Genomic DNA, 18,399 nt, shown 5'->3' with positions numbered 1-18,399 from the left:
GTATTGCAGTGTTTCTTGTAACTCTGCTACAAAGAAATCAACAGCAGTACTTTTTTTTTTTTTTTTTTTTATAAATAGGACCCTATACAGGATGTTTATAAATGAATGGTTGTGGTTTTAAAAATCAATAATATGCTTATTTACAAATTATATGGGCAAACCTTACAGCATAGGCAGCAGCAACTGTCAAAGTTTTGATGTGCTACCTGCTGAAATGAGAACAGTGAGAGACTTAACATCAGAACTGGTGATCCCGAAATATATTAACTTAAGGAGTATTGCTATCTTAGAAGCAAAATAACCCATAACAGGTGGTATAAGGACATTAAGAGCAGACTAGCACTGGCGAAAACAGCATCCCTAGCTGAGAGAAACATGGGTGTTAACTTGATGAAGAAATTTCTGAGAATGTACGTTTGGAGCAGTAGTGAAACATGGACTGTGAGGAAAACTGGAACAGAAGAGAATCAAAGCATTTGAGATGTGGTGCTACAGATGAATGTTGAAAATTAAGTGAACTGATAAAGTAAGGTATGAGGAGGTACTCTGCAGAATAACTTCCATGGTACTAGAGAGCTGCAGAGGGTAAAAAGTGTAGAAATTGGAATATATTGTGGTGTCACCGCCAGACACCACACTTGCTAGGTGGTAGCCTTTAAATCGGCTGCGGTCCGTTAGTATACGTTGGACCCGCGTGTCGCCACTGTCAGTGATTGCAGACCGAGCGCTGCCACACGGCAGGTCTAGAGAGACTTCCTAGCACTTGCCCCAATTGTACAGCCGACTTTGCTAGCGATGCTACACTGACAAATACGCTCTCATTTGCCGAGACGATAGTTAGCATAGCCTTCAGCTACGTCATTTGCTACGACCCAGCAAGGCGCCATTACCAGTTTATATTGAGATAATTATTAATGTACCGTCAAGAGCGATGTACACCGATTATGGATTAAAGTTAAGTATTCTAGCAACAGCGTACCTTATTGGCTATATTAATTACAGTTAACTGTTCCAGACCTCACGCCAGTCTGCGTGTAATTAAACGCGTGCATTTCGGCCTCCTCTAGCTACATAGCATATATTTAGCAAATAATTGAGGATGTAGGTTGCAAGTGCTACTCTGAGATGCCGGAAGGAGAAGAATTTATGACAGGTCACATTAGTCATGAGACTGATAACTCAGTAGAAGCATGCGCTTGTCACGGTTATTGCACAGGCAGTGTGTATGTTTCCAAAATGGCATCGCACCAAAGAAAGTATTGTGTGTGCTCCATTTCGGGGTGTCCAGATGTATGGTCACAGTGCAGTGTGAGTTTTGGGCACAGTTCGTGAAAATGAGATGCCTTTGTAAGGTTAAGAGTCCTGATCGACCTCGTGTATTTGATGGAAATGTTCAAAAAGGCCTCGTAAATCACTTAATAAAGCAAGCAGGTAACTGTTTGTGCCCACGGTTATGATGTTGGTGGTATGTAAGTGGTTGTGTTTTAAATTGGAAAAAGTAGGTGTAGTGCAGGTCCTTACACCAGCAGACAAAGTGAAAAGGCATGACTTTTTTGAAGAGTTGCAGTTAGAAATGGGGGACACTGTTTTTGTTGAAAGACTTGTCTTATGCCATGAAGCCATTTTCCATGTAAGTGGCAAGGTAAACACACACAAGGTTTGTAACTGAGGGTGTGAAATACCATCACAGTATCAGCATGACTCTCCAAAAGTGAATGTTTTGTGTGCAGTGTCACACGAGAACTTTTTCTTTGAGCAACAAGCGGTGAAGGGTAACTCATTTCGAGACATGTTGGAAGCCTAGTTCGTAACCCCAGCTGAACACCAATTATGATGATTACATTTTACAAATGGACAGTGCTCTGCCCAATTTTCACAGGAATGCACATGAGCTTCTTAACTGTGATCTTTACCATGCTGGATTGGATGTGCTGCAACACAATCTTCTCCCCTGGGCACCCCATTTGCTGGATTTAACACCGTGTGATTTCTTTCTCTGATGTTTTGTGAAAGACCAAGTTTATGTACTGCCAATGACCGCGTCCCTCGAGGAAGTGTACAATCGCATAAACGGTGCGCTTCAGACCGTCACTGAGAACGTGCTACAATGAGTATGGGAAGAATTTGATTACTGTGTAGATGTGTGTTGTGTGAGGGAGGGCCCACATATTGAAGGATTGTGATTAATGCATCAAAAAATTGGACAGTTGCCACTTCTTTAAACAACCCGTATTAGTTTTATTTGGTGATCCACGTGCTCTTCTCAAGACCTTTCAAAAACATGTCACAGTGTACAATTCATGTACGCATGATGTTTTTAATAAACATAACATAAAACTAACTCAGACTGTTCTGTGCTAGAACACAGTGCACATGCCTAGAATAAAGTAACATGTACACTTGCTGGAGATGACAGTAAACAAATGGAAAGTTATGCAAGTGACACCAAAATCCAAGAAAGGGAATAGGAGTAATCCACTGAATTATGGACCCGCATCACTAATGTCAATTTGCTATAGAGATTTGGAAAATACACTGTGCTAGGATATCACCACCAATCACCTTGAAGAGAACAACTTATTGACAAATAACCAACATGTATTCAGAAACTATCATTCTTGTGAAACACAGCTAGCTTTTTATTCTCACAATGTAATAGGTGCTGTTGACACGGACTTCAAATTGAGTCAATATATTTAGATTTCCGGAAGGCTTTTGACACCATTCCGCACAACTAAATTGCGTGCCTATGGAGTGTCATCTCAATTGTATGGAAGGACTCATTATTTTCTGTCAGAAAGGTCACAGTTCGTAGTAACTGACAGAAAGTCATTGAGTAAAACAGAAGTAATATCTGGCACTCTCCAAGGGAGTGTTGTTACAGGCCCTCTGTTGTTCCTGATCTACATAAACTATTTAGGAGACAATCTGAACAGTCCTCTTAGGTTGTTTGCCTATGAAGCTGTCATTTACTATCATGTAATGTCATCAGATAATCAAAACTAATTGCAAAATGATTTAGACAACATGTCTGTATGGTACAAAAAGTGGCAGTTTACTCTAAATTATGAAAAGTTGAAATCATTCACATAAAGTGAAGACATGAGAAGAGATACTGGTGGATGTAAAGCTGTGAGCGCAGGTTGTGAACCTTGCTCGAATAGCTTACTTGCACTTGCCTGCGAAAGGCAAATGCCGCCGGTTTGAGCGCCAGCCCGGCACACAATTTCAATCTGCCAAGAAGTTTCACGTTTCTCGTGTGAGACAAATTCGCACTTTGGTATATTTATCAGTGACATATAAGCCTAACATTCATGTAATTTCAAGAAATGAGTTTCACAAATAGGTGAAATACATAAAACGCGAAATTCTAGCGTCTCGCATGTGGTCCATATGGGATGATTTTTTTAACCGTCAAATGTGGAAAATTGCTTACTATATGGGACGGTTGTCAACCAGATATCACACAGAAAGTCATTCAACAAACATTTTCACATTCAATTACCCTATAAAAAAGCAGCCGAAGATCTTGGCACAATCTTGGACCAACATCTAAATTGGGAAGAACAAACTGTTTTGGCATGCAGGAAATTTCTCTCTTGTATGCATATAGCCCAAAAAAATTAAAAAATATTTCCATCTCAAATTAAAGAAACGTTAGTCTGTCTTTACTCCTATCACATATTTACTACTATGATGTCCAACGCGACTCGAAGGAAACTCCAGATGACTAGAAGTAGCCATCATCATCTGTCTACTGTATGTGATTAACATTCGGTTCTTTGACCACGTCAGCGTTTCCGGTGCTGATTTCGGGTGGATGCTATCACACGATTGGTTTTCTTCATCAGTTCCTAGTGACTGGGGTCCTCAAAATCTCCTTTCAATTATCAAACACCTGTTCTCATTCCGTAATTGCAATCGCTTGTGTCCACCATTTTGGCTGTACCTTTGCTTAACACTAACTATATCTCTGTCTGCCTCTCCATTCCGGCACTACAACTGTTAACAAACTACCCTACAACCTGCATCTTGTCCAAAGCCACTCTGTATTAAGAGAGCTTCATGTGTTGGCATCATCGTAGTTTCTCTCTTGGGACACTCTACGGTTTTTCCTTTCTGCCAACAGTGAATCAGTGACACTGTCACAGTGTCAACACTATCCATACTTTTCTCATCCCTTTGTATTTCTATTTTCTTTCTTCCTTCTCGTCTGCTAAACTTATACTGTAATTTCTCGCTCTTCCTCTGACCAGTCACCAAATTACAGTTACACGATAAATCACACAAATCTAAAGGTTGTAAATTCAACTAAATACTTAAGGATTAAAATTACAAATAACTTCAATTGCAACGATCACATAGATAATGTAGTGAGGAAAGCGAACCAATGACTGTGATTTAGTGGCAGAATATTTAGAAGATGCAACAGGTCTACTGAAGAGACTGCTTACACTATGCTTGTCTGCCCTCTTGTGGAGTATTGCTGTGCGTGGCATCTGCATCAGATAGGACTGCTTGTTTTGTACTGTATCGAAATAGAGGAGAGATTGCCACAGATGTGATATGTGAAACGGGATAGCAATTATTAAAACAAAGGGATTTTTCATTGCGACGGGACTCTCTCATGAAATTTCAATCACCAACTTTCTCCACAAAGTGTGAAAATATTTTGTTGGTGCTCACCTACATATGAAAAAACAATCATCATATTGAAATAAGAGAAATCAAAGCTTGCATGGAAAGACTTAACTGCTCATTTTTCCCAGTCGCTGTTTGAGAGCGGAACTGTAAAGAAGTAGCTTAAAGGTAGTTTGATCAACACTCCGCTAGGCACTTAATTGTGAATTGTGGAGTAATCATGTAGATGTAGAAAATGTACACCAGACAATCAGTCAACCATCTTCAGTTGAAGATTTGTGCGAGTAAAGGTGAAAAGAAGGTAGAAATGCTACTCCCCTTTGGAGAATGTAATTTTGCATTTCCCTAATGTTTCCACTTGTATAATTTCAACTTCAGCAAGTGGAGAAGTTAACGTTAGCCCAAATATATGTACTGTGTGCTAGTGCAGCAGAGTCAAAGTAAATTTTGTGTTATGTTTTTAATAACATCATGTTTGTAAATGAGGTCTATACAATTAGTAAGGTGACTTTTCAAATTGCACAGGCAAAGTATATTTGATTATTGATCTTTTTTTTTTTTTTGTTATGTTGGTTCACATGTCCCGAACATATCTTCACAGGTTCAAGTGTACAGCATACTTTGTTTGCTTTTGACAGATAGAAAGATTAGATGTGTTTCAGTGTGCTCAGCAATTTTCAATCCTTATAAAAAAATGGAGCAAAGAATTTGCATCAAATTTTGTGTGAAAAATGGAATCAAGTGCTCTAAAACACTTTAAATGTTGAGAGTGGCATACGGTGAGTCTGTTCTAAGTAAAGAAAATGTTTACAAGTGGTACAAGCTCTTCTAAGATGGCAGAGAAGATACCAACAATGTACCTCGGTCTAGAGGCCCCAGCACATCAACAACAGATGATAACTTTGAAGCTGTGAAGAAAATTATTTTGGTAAATCATCAAATTACCGTAAGAGAAGTTGCAGAGGATGTTGGATTATCAGTCGACTTGTGTCATGCAATTTTTTCACGTTTTGGGCACGAGATGTGTTTCAGCGAAGTTTGTTCCAAAACTTCTCAAGTTTGATCAGAAGAACCATGTATGAGCATCGTTCAGGAGCTCTTGAATGATGTCAAAGATGATCCTGATTTGCTCAAAAGGGTCATAACTGGCGATGAAACGTGGGTTTACAGTTATGATGTCAAAATGAAAGCCCAATCGTCCCAATGGAAGCAACCCGGAGAGCCAAGGCTGGAAAAAGCATGTCAAGTTCGATCAAATGTCAAAGTTCTGCTCACTGTTCTTTTCAATTACCGTGGCGTAGCGTACCGTGAATTTTTGCCTCAATGTCATAAGGTCAATAAGGCATATTACCTTGACGTTATGGGCCATTTACAAGAAGCAACACGCAAAAAAGTCCAGAATTGTGCAAAAACAATTCATGGCTTTTGCATCACGACAATGCACCTGCTCATTCATCGTTGCTTGAGAGAGATTTTTTGCTCAAAAGCAACAAGACAATCATGCCTCAGCCACCATATTCACTGAATTTGGCCCCCTGTGCCTTATCCTGTTCCCAAAACTGAAAAGACCTATGAAAGGACGAAGATTTTCAGCGTCTGAGGAAATAAAAACTGCATCGCTGGAAGTACTCAAGGCTGTATCAAAAAGTGCTTATGAGAACTGCTTCGAGGATTGGAAGAATCATTGGCACAAGTGTATTGTATCTGGAGGAATTAATTTGAAGGGGAAAACATGAATATTGATGAACAAATAAATATTTTTTCATACAAATATTAAGTCACCTTACTTTTTGAACACACCTCGTAAATGTTAGCATGATACATTTTTGAACAGATTTTGATCAGAGCACTGGGATAACAATAAAAAACGCAGGGTGCTATTTAAAAAGCTGTTCATATCTTTATAATGTAGAAAGTTAAAAGGAAGATGGTTGTGCAGGTTAATTTCACCCTGGTAGTTAAGCATGTGCTTGAAACATTTTTTAATTTTTTTTCTGGGCGAAAAGTTATTTGAGGCGGTCAGCACCTGTTGCAATTTTTTGTTAGTACAGTTTACACAATTAGCCAGCTGTGATTGTTTCTGCCTCTTAATGTATAACTTTACTGATTCCACATACAAAAAGATTCTCCTTCATGATGAGATTTATTGAATATGATATGTAAATGAATAATCACAAGATTTTCAGGCCATGGCTGTGAATTTTTCCAATGAATGGGAAAGTTCGAGGATAAAACTCTCGTATGCATATGCTGTCCAGAAACAGGAAAAAATTCTAAGCTGTTGGCACTTCTTTCAAAACTTCATTAAAAATTTACCTGAAAAGTGGTTCTAAAATTACAGCACACTTCTGGCTGTTATATTGCAGTACATTTAAGATGTTTCACCTGCTCACTCTCAGAAATACTGTTTAGTTTTATATCAAGCTGAAGGCTCGAAAACACCTCATTTGTCCAAAACAGTTCATACCTTCTTGCAAGGCTGTTATTCCCCCAATACAAGCTAGCTGACTACACGCCTTAAACATGAAGCTAGCAAATAAATTTCAGTCACTGTTTCCACATGTCTCTGTCTTGCACTATCCTCTCTCTACCTGTTGAAGCCTGCAACTTTCCTCAGTCCTTTACCCCCACAGTCGATTGGTATGCCTTGTGGTCTTCGTCTTTCTCTGGACTTCGCTCTGGTATGATCTTTGTCCATTTTCAGTTATTTTCAACACACTGTGTTATGTCCATTTGCATTTTACAGCCTTCATCATTTCCACATCATCCTCAACTACTGCTATTGCACTTATGACTTTGTAACACCCTACCCTCCTTAATTAATTAATTAGGGCGAGATATGGATTGTTCCTGCCACTACTCATTACTGTGTCAGACACACTACTGACAAGTTGTTCCTTATGAATTATCGTGTCTGGAGGGTTTTGATGACCAGCTCATAAAGAGAAGTTCCACCACACCTACAAGTTACTGATTCACCATTTAGGGGAGCATGTCCGACACACCGGACACCACACATAAACAGTGTGTCTGTTCTGGCTATGAGCAGTACATCTGTAAGCTTGACTGCTATATTTTCAAGGCGTGTGTACAATAGGGTCCAAATCTCTTATGGGAATGCAGGCAACTGTGCAATAATCAAATGAGAATTTGAATCAGTGATGAACCACGCACGGAAAGTCAAGGCGGTTAAGACGACTGCTCATGCAAAGCACAAAGTCCGGGATCGAGTCCCAGTCTGGTAAAGTTTTTTCATCTTTCTCTACTGAAATATTTCAATGCCCAATTGCAGCTGATGTTAGTATTTCACCTGAAATATTTAGAGCTTTACTTACATCATGTCTTGTGAAGCCGTCTCGATGACCCAAGTGTTCTTCTAATCCAAAAGTTATAGCTCTGCACAAGCTATCAATTGACTGTGAATAATGGAATGGAAAGTGCAAAAACCTCAATGCTACTTTAAATGAAAAGTATCAAGATAGTGGGATGCCCCCCGTTTCAATGAAAAAGCAAGAGGAAAAAAAAAGAAGATATTTAGATCTTTTAATGTGTTGTTGTTGTGGTCTTCAGTCCAGAGATTGGTTTGATGCAGCTCTCCATGCTACTCTATCCTGTGAAAGCTTCTTCATCTCCCAGTACCTACTGCAACCTACATCCTTCTGAATCTGCTTAGTGTATTCAGCTCTTGGTCTCCCTCTACGATTTTTACCCTCCACGCTGCCCTCCAATGCTAAATTTGTGATCCCTTGATGCCTCAGAACATGTCCTCCCAACCAGTCCCTTCTTCTTGTCAAGTTGTGCCACAACCTCCTCTTCTCCCTCCAATTCTATACAATACCTCCTCATTAGTTATGTGATCAACCCATCTAATCTTTTAATGTACATTCACAAATTCTAAACTTCACTTATCAAGCACCATTTCAAGTTTGTAAAATTATACATATATATATATATATATATATATATATATATAAAAAATAGAGGGAAACATTCCATGCGGGAAAAATTTATACAGACACAAGCAGACATATTTAAAGACAACATTCCCACGTGGAATGTTTCCCTATATATATATATATATATATATATATATATATATATATATATATATATATATATATATATATATATATATAAAAAAACAAAGATGAGGTGACTTACCGAACGAAAGCGCTGGCAGGTCGATAGAAACACAAACAAACACAAACATACACACAAAATTCAAGCTTTCGCAACAAACTGTTGCCTCATCAGGAAAGAGGGAAGGAGAGGGGAAGACGAAAGGATGTGGGTTTTAAGGGAGAGGGTAAGGAGTCATTCCAATCCCGGGAGTGGAAAGACTTACCTTAGGGGGAAAAAAGGACAGGTATACACTCGCACACACACACATATCCATCCGCACATACACAGACACAAGCAGACATTTGTAAAGGCCTTTACATATTTATGTCTGCTTGTGTCTGTATATGTGTGGATGGATGTGTGTGTGTGTGTGTGTGTGTGTACCCGTCCTTTTTTCCCCCTAAGGTAAGTCTTTCCGCTCCCGGGATTGGAATGACTCCTTACCCTCTCCCTTAAAACCCATTTCCTTTCGTCTTTCCCTCTCCTTCCCTCTTTCCTGATGAGGCAACAGTTTGTTGCGAAAGCTTGAATTTTGTGTGTATGTATGTGTCTGTTTGTGTTTCTATCGACCTGCCAGCGCTTTCGTATGGTAAGTCACATCATCTTTGTTTTTAAATATACACTCCTGGAAATGGAAAAAAGAACACATTGACACCGGTGTGTCAGACCCACCATACTTGCTCCGGACACTGCGAGAGGGCTGTACAAGCAATGATCACACGCACGGCACAGCGGACACACCAGGAACCGCGGTGTTGGCCTTCGAATGGCGCTAGCTGCGCAGCATTTGTGCACCGCCGCCGTCAGTGTCAGCCAGTTTGCCGTGGCATACGGAGCTCCACCGCAGTCTTTAACACTGGTAGCATGCCGCGACAGCGTGGACGTGAACCGTATGTGCAGTTGACGGACTTTGAGCGAGGGCGTATAGTGGGCATGCGGGAGGCCGGGTGGACGTACCGCCGAATTGCTCAACACGTGGGGCGTGAGGTCTCCACAGTACATCGATGTTGTCGCCAGTGGTTGGCGGAAGGTGCACATGCCCGTCGACCTGGGACCGGACCACAGCGACGCACGGATGCACGCCAAGACCGTAGGATCCTACGCAGTGCCTACGCACCGCCACTTCCCAGCAAATTAGGGACACTGTTGCTCCTGGGGTATCGGCGAGGACCATTCGCAACCGTCTCCATGAAGCTGGGCTACGGTCCCGCACACCGTTAGGCCGTCTTCCACTCACGCCCCAACATCGTGCAGCCCGCCTCCAGTGGTGTCGCGACAGGCGTGAATGGAGGGACAAATGGAGACGTGTCGTCTTCAGCGATGAGAGTCGCTTCTGCCTTGGTGCCAATGATGGTCGTATGCGTGTTTGGCGCCGTGCAGGTGAGCGCCACAATCAAGACTGCATACGACTGAGGCACACAGGGCCAACACCCGGCATCATGGTGTGGGGAGCGATCTCCTACACTGGCCGTACACCACTGGTGATCATCGAAGGGACACTGAATAGTTCACGGTACATCCAAACCGTCATCGAACCCATCGTTCTACCATTCCTAGACCGGCAAGGGAACTTGCTGTTCCAACAGGACAATGCACGTCCGCATGTATCCCGTGCCACCCAACGTGCTCTAGAAGGTGTAAGTCAACTACCCTGGCCAGCAAGATCTCCGGATCTGTCCCCCATTGAGCATGTTTGGGACTGGATGAAGCGTCGTCTCACGCGGTCTGCACGTCCAGCACGAACGCTGGTCCAACTGAGGCGCCAGGTGGAAATGGCATGGCAAGCCGTTCCACAGGACTACATCCAGCATCTCTACGATCGTCTCCATGGGAGAATAGCAGCCTGCATTGCTGCGAAAGGTGGATATACACTGTACTATTGCCGACATTGTGCATGCTCTGTTGCCTGTGTCTATGTGCCTGTGGTTCTGTCAGTGTGATCATGTGATGTATCTGACCCCAGGAATGTGTCAATAAAGTTTCCCCTTCCTGGGACAATGAATTCACGGTGTTCTTATTTCAATTTCCAGGAGTGTATTTTTCCCGCGTGGAATGTTTCCCTCTATTATATATATATCTGTGTGTGTGTGTGTTTGCTTTCTATTTTGGAAGGATGACTTTGTTCTAAAGCATAATATTTTAGCAGACTTTTTCATTATGCCTGTCTACAACTCAATGCCTCCTCTATGTGGATCTATCCTGTGCATGCTGTTGTTATATGGCTGTGTGTGTGTGTGTGTGTGTGTGTGTGTGTGTGTGTGTGTGTGTGTGTGTGCGCGTGTGTGTGTTAGAGAGAGAGAGAGAGAGAGAGAGAGAGAGAGAGAGAGAGAGAATGCATATGTGGGCGTGCATGCAACTGTATCCAAGTTTACCTGTTGCAGCATTTCATTCATTAACTTCAAAATTGGGCACAGAATTAACTATGAAAGAAATATGTGTAGTACAACAAAGCTAAGAAATATGATTATTAAGCAAGTTACACAAATAATGTAGCAAAGGATAGGGTGTTGTATAATTTTTTTACTTTATTTTTTAAAAACAGCTGACAATTTATCACCACCCTATCATGTCATATATTCTAAAACATCAATATCCTACACATATATGGACACAGAGAGCCAGTTATTGTAAACTGACATACACAAAATTCAATAAATGGAACACCATCACAAATTATACTTGTATGTAGCTTTTGTGCAGATAACTTTTTTGGTTTTGCCTTTAGCTACCAGTGTTCAAGCATTTTATGGTTTTTCCAATAACAGTTATTCCTCTGAATTAACAGGGTACACAAACACTGAAGTACACAAATACAAAGGAGATACAAATGTAGACGGGACATGACAAGAAGAATACTGCTGCAAATAAATATCACATAGTAAATGCTCCATTTATATGGCACAAATTACTCGTCCCACCGACGTGCCTGGCGACGAAACTTAAACAACTAAGAACAGAAGCCTTTGGACTAGATATCATTGGGGAGTTGTGTGTACTGACAGCTACACAGTCAAATAACAAATATTTTCCAGGTCACAGCCAAGCAACGTTTCCCTATACTGAATGCGCACTTATGATAAGTTGCCATTTTGTTCGCCTATTCACAATTTTGCACACATCAGGCATTTCACATACCAATACTGACTAGTTATCACGTCAAGTGTGGCAGTTACATAACTGTTCATTACTGTAAGAAGATATTAAGACTAACAGATGAGAGTGAACATTGTTAAAGACTCTGAAATAGCCTCAAATTAATCAGACTAGTTAAAATGTATATTGAAGAAACCTCGTGCTGAATAAGACATCGGTACGAGAAACTGAAATTAAAGTTGTATAGTGGGCTGAGACACCCGTATTACTTAAACTTGTCTTACAGAATACTGACAAAGAATTTGCTAAAACTGACCCCTCACCCAAGAGACTCCAACTGCTGAGGGAAAACATTATTACATTTCATATGTGTTTGGTTGGTTGTTTTGGGGAAGGAGACCAGACAGCGAGGTCATCGGTCTCATGGGATTAGGGAAGGAAGTCGGCCGTGCCCTTTGAAAGGAAAACCTAAATCAGGACGGCCGGACGAAGGGATTGAACCGTCGTCCTCCGGAATGCGAGTCCAGTGTCTTACCACTGCACCACCTCGCTCGGTTTCATATGTGGTTGATATGGAATTAATAAAAAATAAGGACACAAATACTTAAAATGAAGTAATTATTACAAAATCTGGGAGAAAAGAGAACACTGAATATCTACGGATAAGTACAGCCCCACACACACTGAGTCTGCAACATGCCTGCTGAATGGCCTACGTTTGCAACACATTGCTGTCTGTGATAGTGTCAGAACACATCAAAGGAAATAATGTTTCTGCCAGCTATCCACATCATCGCCACACGGCACTAGCTTTTTTTACAATCTGAGTTGTGATTTTGTTTGCCAGGTGCCGAGTTTGTTTCACAAACTGTTTAATAAAGGAGTGGACGAGGCAGCAGACTACGGGGGTGGTGTCACTGCGGAGAAGTGCGCCCGTGGAATGTTTGGAACGAGGACTGCGAGAACAATAAGGGGAAACTAGACTGCAGAAAATTTGTGTTGTTTTAAACATCCATAGCAACTGCATTGAGAAGAAGATTCCACAACTTGTTGTACAGTACCAATAAAAAGGAGCATGGTGGAGAACCGTGAGGCACTTGACAGTGGCGTTGAGTCTGTATACGAGCCTACACAGTTTGGATTTTCGTCCTTGCAGCTTCTGGATGGGATACGTTAACCAAAAGGTGTCGTGGACAAAGAAGTACTAAAAATTATGCTTGCACATCTTTATTTGTTTTTTATACTGTCTACTAACACTCATCCACACACACCACCATAATAAAGCATTTGATAACTTATGGGGAACAGTACGATGGAATAAAGCAGAACAGAAAATTACTATTAAGGAAAGTAATAATGAAGTAAGGATGGGTCTGCCTTTTTGCAAGTAAACAAATTATTGTTTTGTCTTATAGCCCAAACAAGTTTCAGCACAGTTGTGGGACCTTTAGTGGTTTTTTATTACTATTTTTCTCTTATTTTACATTTTGTGTGTCCTGTGGCTGCCGACCAAAATCAGGCACAGGTCTAAATTAATACAGCATATCATAATTGTAGTATTTTGCTGGTCCTTAGCTGTGATAAGTTTTTATGTAACAGGAGTGTTTTGTGTAGTCAAGTTGAATGTTTCCCATGATCGTTTGTAAATACGTCATATTGCTGTGACTTGGACACGTTTTACTGCACAAATGTATGTCTCTGATCAGAGCTACGGCAACATAATAACACAGTATTTACAAACAAACAGAAGAAAACATTCAAATCAGCTACACAAAACACATCTGGCACAGAAAAACAAATTGTCACATCTAAGTACTAGCAAAATGCTACAATGATGATATGGTGTACTAATTTAGACCTGTGGCTGATTTTGGTTGGCAGGCATAGGACACACACAATGTAAAATAAGAAGAAAATAATAATTAAAGAAAAGCACTGAGGGTGCCACAAATGTGTGAAGCATTTTTGAGTAATAAAATAAAACAATAATTTGTGTACTTGCAAAAAGTTAGACCCCTCTTTAATTCACTATTATTTTTCTGCAAGCACAGGAACTGATCTCAAAACTCCAATAAGACTACTAAGAAGTTTGTGAAGGCCTTCCAAGCCATAATGGTGAAACTAGCAGTACTCCTATTGCTAGGTTGGAGACTAGGAGCAGCAATCTGCAACTGGTTGCTGACGACACAGTAGTATAGGGCAAAGTATTGCCACCAAAGCCAAGTGGTTCTAGGCACTTCAGTCTGAAACCGCGTGACCGCTACAGTCGCAGGTTCGAATCCTACCTCGGGCATGGATGTGTGTGACACCCTTAGGTTGGGTAGCCTTAAGTAGTTCTAAGTTCTAGGGGACTGATGACCTCAGATGTTAAGACCCATAGTGCTCAGAGCCATTTGAACCAATCTATTTTGTGTTATGAATGGCAGCATGCTTTAAATGTACAAAAATGTAAGTTAATGCAAATTAGGAATCATCATCCCATAACATTCAAGCACAGTATTTGCAGTGTGCTGCTCAACACAGTTGCATCAATTAAATAGCTAGGTGTAATATTGCAAATTGAACGGGCACATAAGGATGCTAGTAGGAAAGGTGAATGGCTTTGGATTACTGGGAGAGTTTTAGAAAAGTGCAGCTCATCTACAATGGACAGTGCACACAAAACACTTGTGCAACCCCCCTGAGTACTGCTCGAGTGTTTGGGATCCCCACCAGGTAACATTAAAGCAGACATGGGCAACATTTGGTGACCCACGGACCTGATTCATATACTTACTTGAGTATGGGGACAGGCTCATCACATAACTCGACAGCAGTGCTCCTAGCACATAAAGTCAAAATCATAGTGTCTGTGACACTAATGTTTACAATGTAATGCACCAATATCAATGGCACCGCTTCCCTGACACACCACGAAAACAAATTGTGCCTCGAAACATACATTTTTGAAAGTACATTAACTTTATGTTCACCCCATCCTTGGATGTAAATTTACATATGCATCATGAAGATTGATTCACAGTTTGGTCAGAGTACAAATAGAGTGTGACAAAATCTGCACTCTATATTTGATGATAACAATTAAAGGATGGAATATGACAACTTCACTTCAAACACGGGCACTCAAAAACTGTAGAGAATGTACTACTGCAGTGATTAGTCACGTCATGTAAAGAGTGGAAAACTTAACAATAAACTCTCAAATAATTAGTAAAACTAAATAGCTGACCAAGGAAAGCAGTGTTATGATGTTGTCAAATTACATGCAACTGGAGCAACCAACTAAATCAGTTGTCACTAAACACTGCTGCAAATTGAGCATGAAATGTAATTAGCATCAACAATGTAAGCACTGGACTTCATAATCTTGTAATGAAGAAGACAATCAAGCAGTGGTGGATAACACAGCTAAGAGAAGCATCAGCTTCAGTTTAGGATCTGGGGTTCGAATTGCTTAGTATGTGAAACTTCCTGGCAGATTAAAACTGTGTGCCAGACCGAGACTCTAACTCGGGACCTTTGCCTTTCACGGGCAAGTACTCTACCAACTGAGCTACCCCAGCACGACTCACGCCCCGTCCTCACAGCTTTACTTCTGCCAGTATCTCGTCTCCTACCTTCCAAACTTTACAGAAGCTCACCTGCAAACCTTGCAGAGCTAACACTCCAGAAAGAAAGGATATTGCGGAGAGACGGCTTAGCCACAGCCTGGGGAATGTTTCCAGGAAGCTGTGGGGACAGGGCGTGAGTCGTGCTTGGGTAGCTCAGTTGGTAGAGCACTTGCCCGCGAAAGGCAAAGGTCCCGAGTTCGAGTCTCGGTCTGGCACACAGTTTTAATCTGCCAGGAAGTTTCATATCAGCGCACACTCCGCTGCAGAGTGAAAAATCTCATTCTGTTTAGTATGTGTCAGGATACATATCAAAACTCTCACTCACTCTCTCTGTGCCTGTTCATAAATAAGTTCCCATTAAGGCATCCCTTACAGTATTGGCATATGCAGTTGGATAGAAAGTTTTCTGACAGACAGAGAGCAGTATGTCGTCCTGAATGGGGAGACTTCAACAGAAACAAGTGTAACATCAGGTGCGCCCCAAAAAAGTCTGCCACTTTTTACAATTTACACAAACGATCTGGTTGATGGTACTGACAGTGGCATTAGACTGTTTGCCAATGATGCTGTAGTCTACAGGAAAGTAGTATCATACGAAAGTTGTGAACAAATCAGTGAGGATTTGCAGAAAATAAATGCGTGGTGTAATGCCTGGCAGTTATCTCTCAATATTAATAAATGTAACCTACTGCGTATAACAAAGTGAAAATCCTCATTAATGTACGAGCACAAAATGAATGGCCAGTCTTTGGGAGCGGTAACATCCATCAAGTATCTGGGTGTGACTATTCGAAATGATCTCAAATGGAATGATCAGGTTACATAAGTAACGGGCAAGGCGAACTCTCGATTGAGGTTTATTTGTAGAATCCTGAAGCGATGCAGTCCTTCAATAACGGAAATTGCTTACAATATGTTACTTCGTCCAGTCTTAGAGTATTGTTTGTCTGTATGGGACCCTTACCAGTTGGGTCTGATTCAAGAGACTGAGGAGATCCAAAGAAGAGCATCAAGATTCGTGACTGGTACTTTTAGCCATCGCAAGAGCGTTACAAATCTCATAGAAAGTTTGAAGTGGAACACACTTGACGATGCGCTAACTGGAAGGGGCTGCTCACTAAACTCCAAAATCCGATCTTTGTCAAGGACGTAGAGCATATATTATTACCACCAACTTTCAAATCATGCAGTGATCACCATGCAAAGATAAGGGAAATTAGAGCTCGTACTGAGGCATTCAGACAGTTGTTTTTCCCTCATGCGATCTGCGCGTGGAACAGAGGGGGGGGATATGACTTTGGTGCAAATAGTGCCCTCTGTCACACACCGCTTGGTGGCTAGCAGAGTACCGGGTGATCAAAAAGTCAGTGTAAATTTGAAAACTTAATAAACCACGGAATAATGTAGATAGAGAGGTAAATGACACATGCTTGGAATGACATGGGGTTTTATTAGGAAGAAAAAAAAAAAGTTCACAAAATGATCGACAGATGGCACTGGACAGCAGAACGTCAGTGACTGCTACCGTGATGGGTGAGAGGTATGCCGATATGTTACAGAATCACATCATCCACAGCCTGGCTGATAAACACCTGCTGGAACGTACGGTGTTTATGTAGGATGCGCTCCAATCCATATTGCTAGATGCGTGAAAGATCTCTTGTGCACGTCGTTTAGTGACGATCATGTGCTCAGCCGCCACTTTCGTCATGCTTGGCCTGCCAGGTCCCCAGACCTCAGTCCGTGCGATTATTGGCTTTGGGGTTACCTGAAGTCACATGTGTATCGTGATCGACCGACATCTCTAGGGTTGCTGAAAGACAACATCCGATGCCAATACCTCACCATAACTCCGGACATGCTTTACAGTGCTGTTCACAACGTTATTCCTCGACTACAGCTATTGTCGAGGAATGATGGTGGACATATTGAGCATTTCCTGTAAAGAACATCATCTTTGCTTTGTCTTACTTTGTTATGCTAATTATTGCTATTCTCATCAGATGAAGTGCCATCTGTCGGGCATTTTTTGAACCTTTGTATTTTTTTGTTTGTAATAAAACCCCATGTCATTCCAAGCATGTGTGTCAATTTGTACCTCTCTATCTACATTATTCTGTGATTTATTCAGTTTTCAAATTTATACTGATTTTTTGATCACCCGGTATATATGTAGATGTCGATGTTCTCATAAGAAGTTTTCCTTTGAACAGTTTGACACAGCCTTTTGTTCAGCTTTAGAATTTTACAAGACTTTTTTATTCTTCAGGGTGCCTGGAAACATTTGTTAGGATGGTGTGCAGAGTCCCATTCTGAACGGTGAGTGATGAAATCTGCATACCACACGTGACAAAGACAATTAGGGAAGCTGTTGGAAACACTGTGGAATGTGACTACAGTAATTCGGGTGTGAACCCAGATATCTGAACAGCGAGATCACACGACAGTATCAAGTTTTCAGTAGTAATCAGAATAGGAAATTATGCGCACAAACTGTCGAACGATAAGGGGGAATACGAAGACGACGGAGGAGAAGAGGGGAACAGTGGTGCAGTGCCGACGCCGGGCCTCACGGGATGGAGGGGTCGTGCCGGCGGCAGCAGAGAGAGGGCGGCGCCAGCCAGTCGTAGCGGTAGGACAGCCGCAGGCGCGTCTCCTGCCCCCCGGGGCACAGCCGGTCCGAGCCCCAGCGCAACTGCTCCCACATGGCCGCCATCTCCGCGGCGCTCTTCTTGTGCGTCACCAGGTAGCTGTTGTGGCAGCCCCGCGACTTGTACTCCGTGTCGAACCGCGGGTCGTGCACGCGCCGCACCTCCTTCAGGGGGGCCAGCCACGTCCCCACCGACACGTCCTCATTGTAGAACAGCCTGCCGACACATTTCGGTAATCGCAAACGGGTAATGTAAACGTATTCGGATATTATTTGTCTGGC

The 18,399-nt window shown here is 41.7% G+C and overlaps 1 protein-coding gene across 1 annotated transcript in view; it reads right to left on the bottom strand.

Moving 5' to 3' along the window:
• Positions 1–17,603: 17,603 nt before the first annotated feature.
• The window catches only part of LOC124553368 (beta-1,3-galactosyltransferase 6-like), a gene marked incomplete at its 5' end in the record, with an annotated part of 63,321 nt that continues 62,525 nt past the window's right edge, over positions 17,604–18,399 (bottom strand). Inside the window, one exon of the mRNA XM_047127240.1 lies at positions 17,604–18,334. Coding sequence (XP_046983196.1) covers positions 18,037–18,334 — 298 coding nt within the window. The remainder of the gene's footprint in view (positions 18,335–18,399) is intronic.

Source organism: Schistocerca americana, chromosome 11, assembly GCF_021461395.2.
Source record: "Schistocerca americana isolate TAMUIC-IGC-003095 chromosome 11, iqSchAmer2.1, whole genome shotgun sequence".
NCBI classification, from domain to species: Eukaryota; Metazoa; Arthropoda; class Insecta; order Orthoptera; family Acrididae; genus Schistocerca; species Schistocerca americana.
This window is presented reverse-complemented; position numbering and strand designations above follow the sequence as displayed.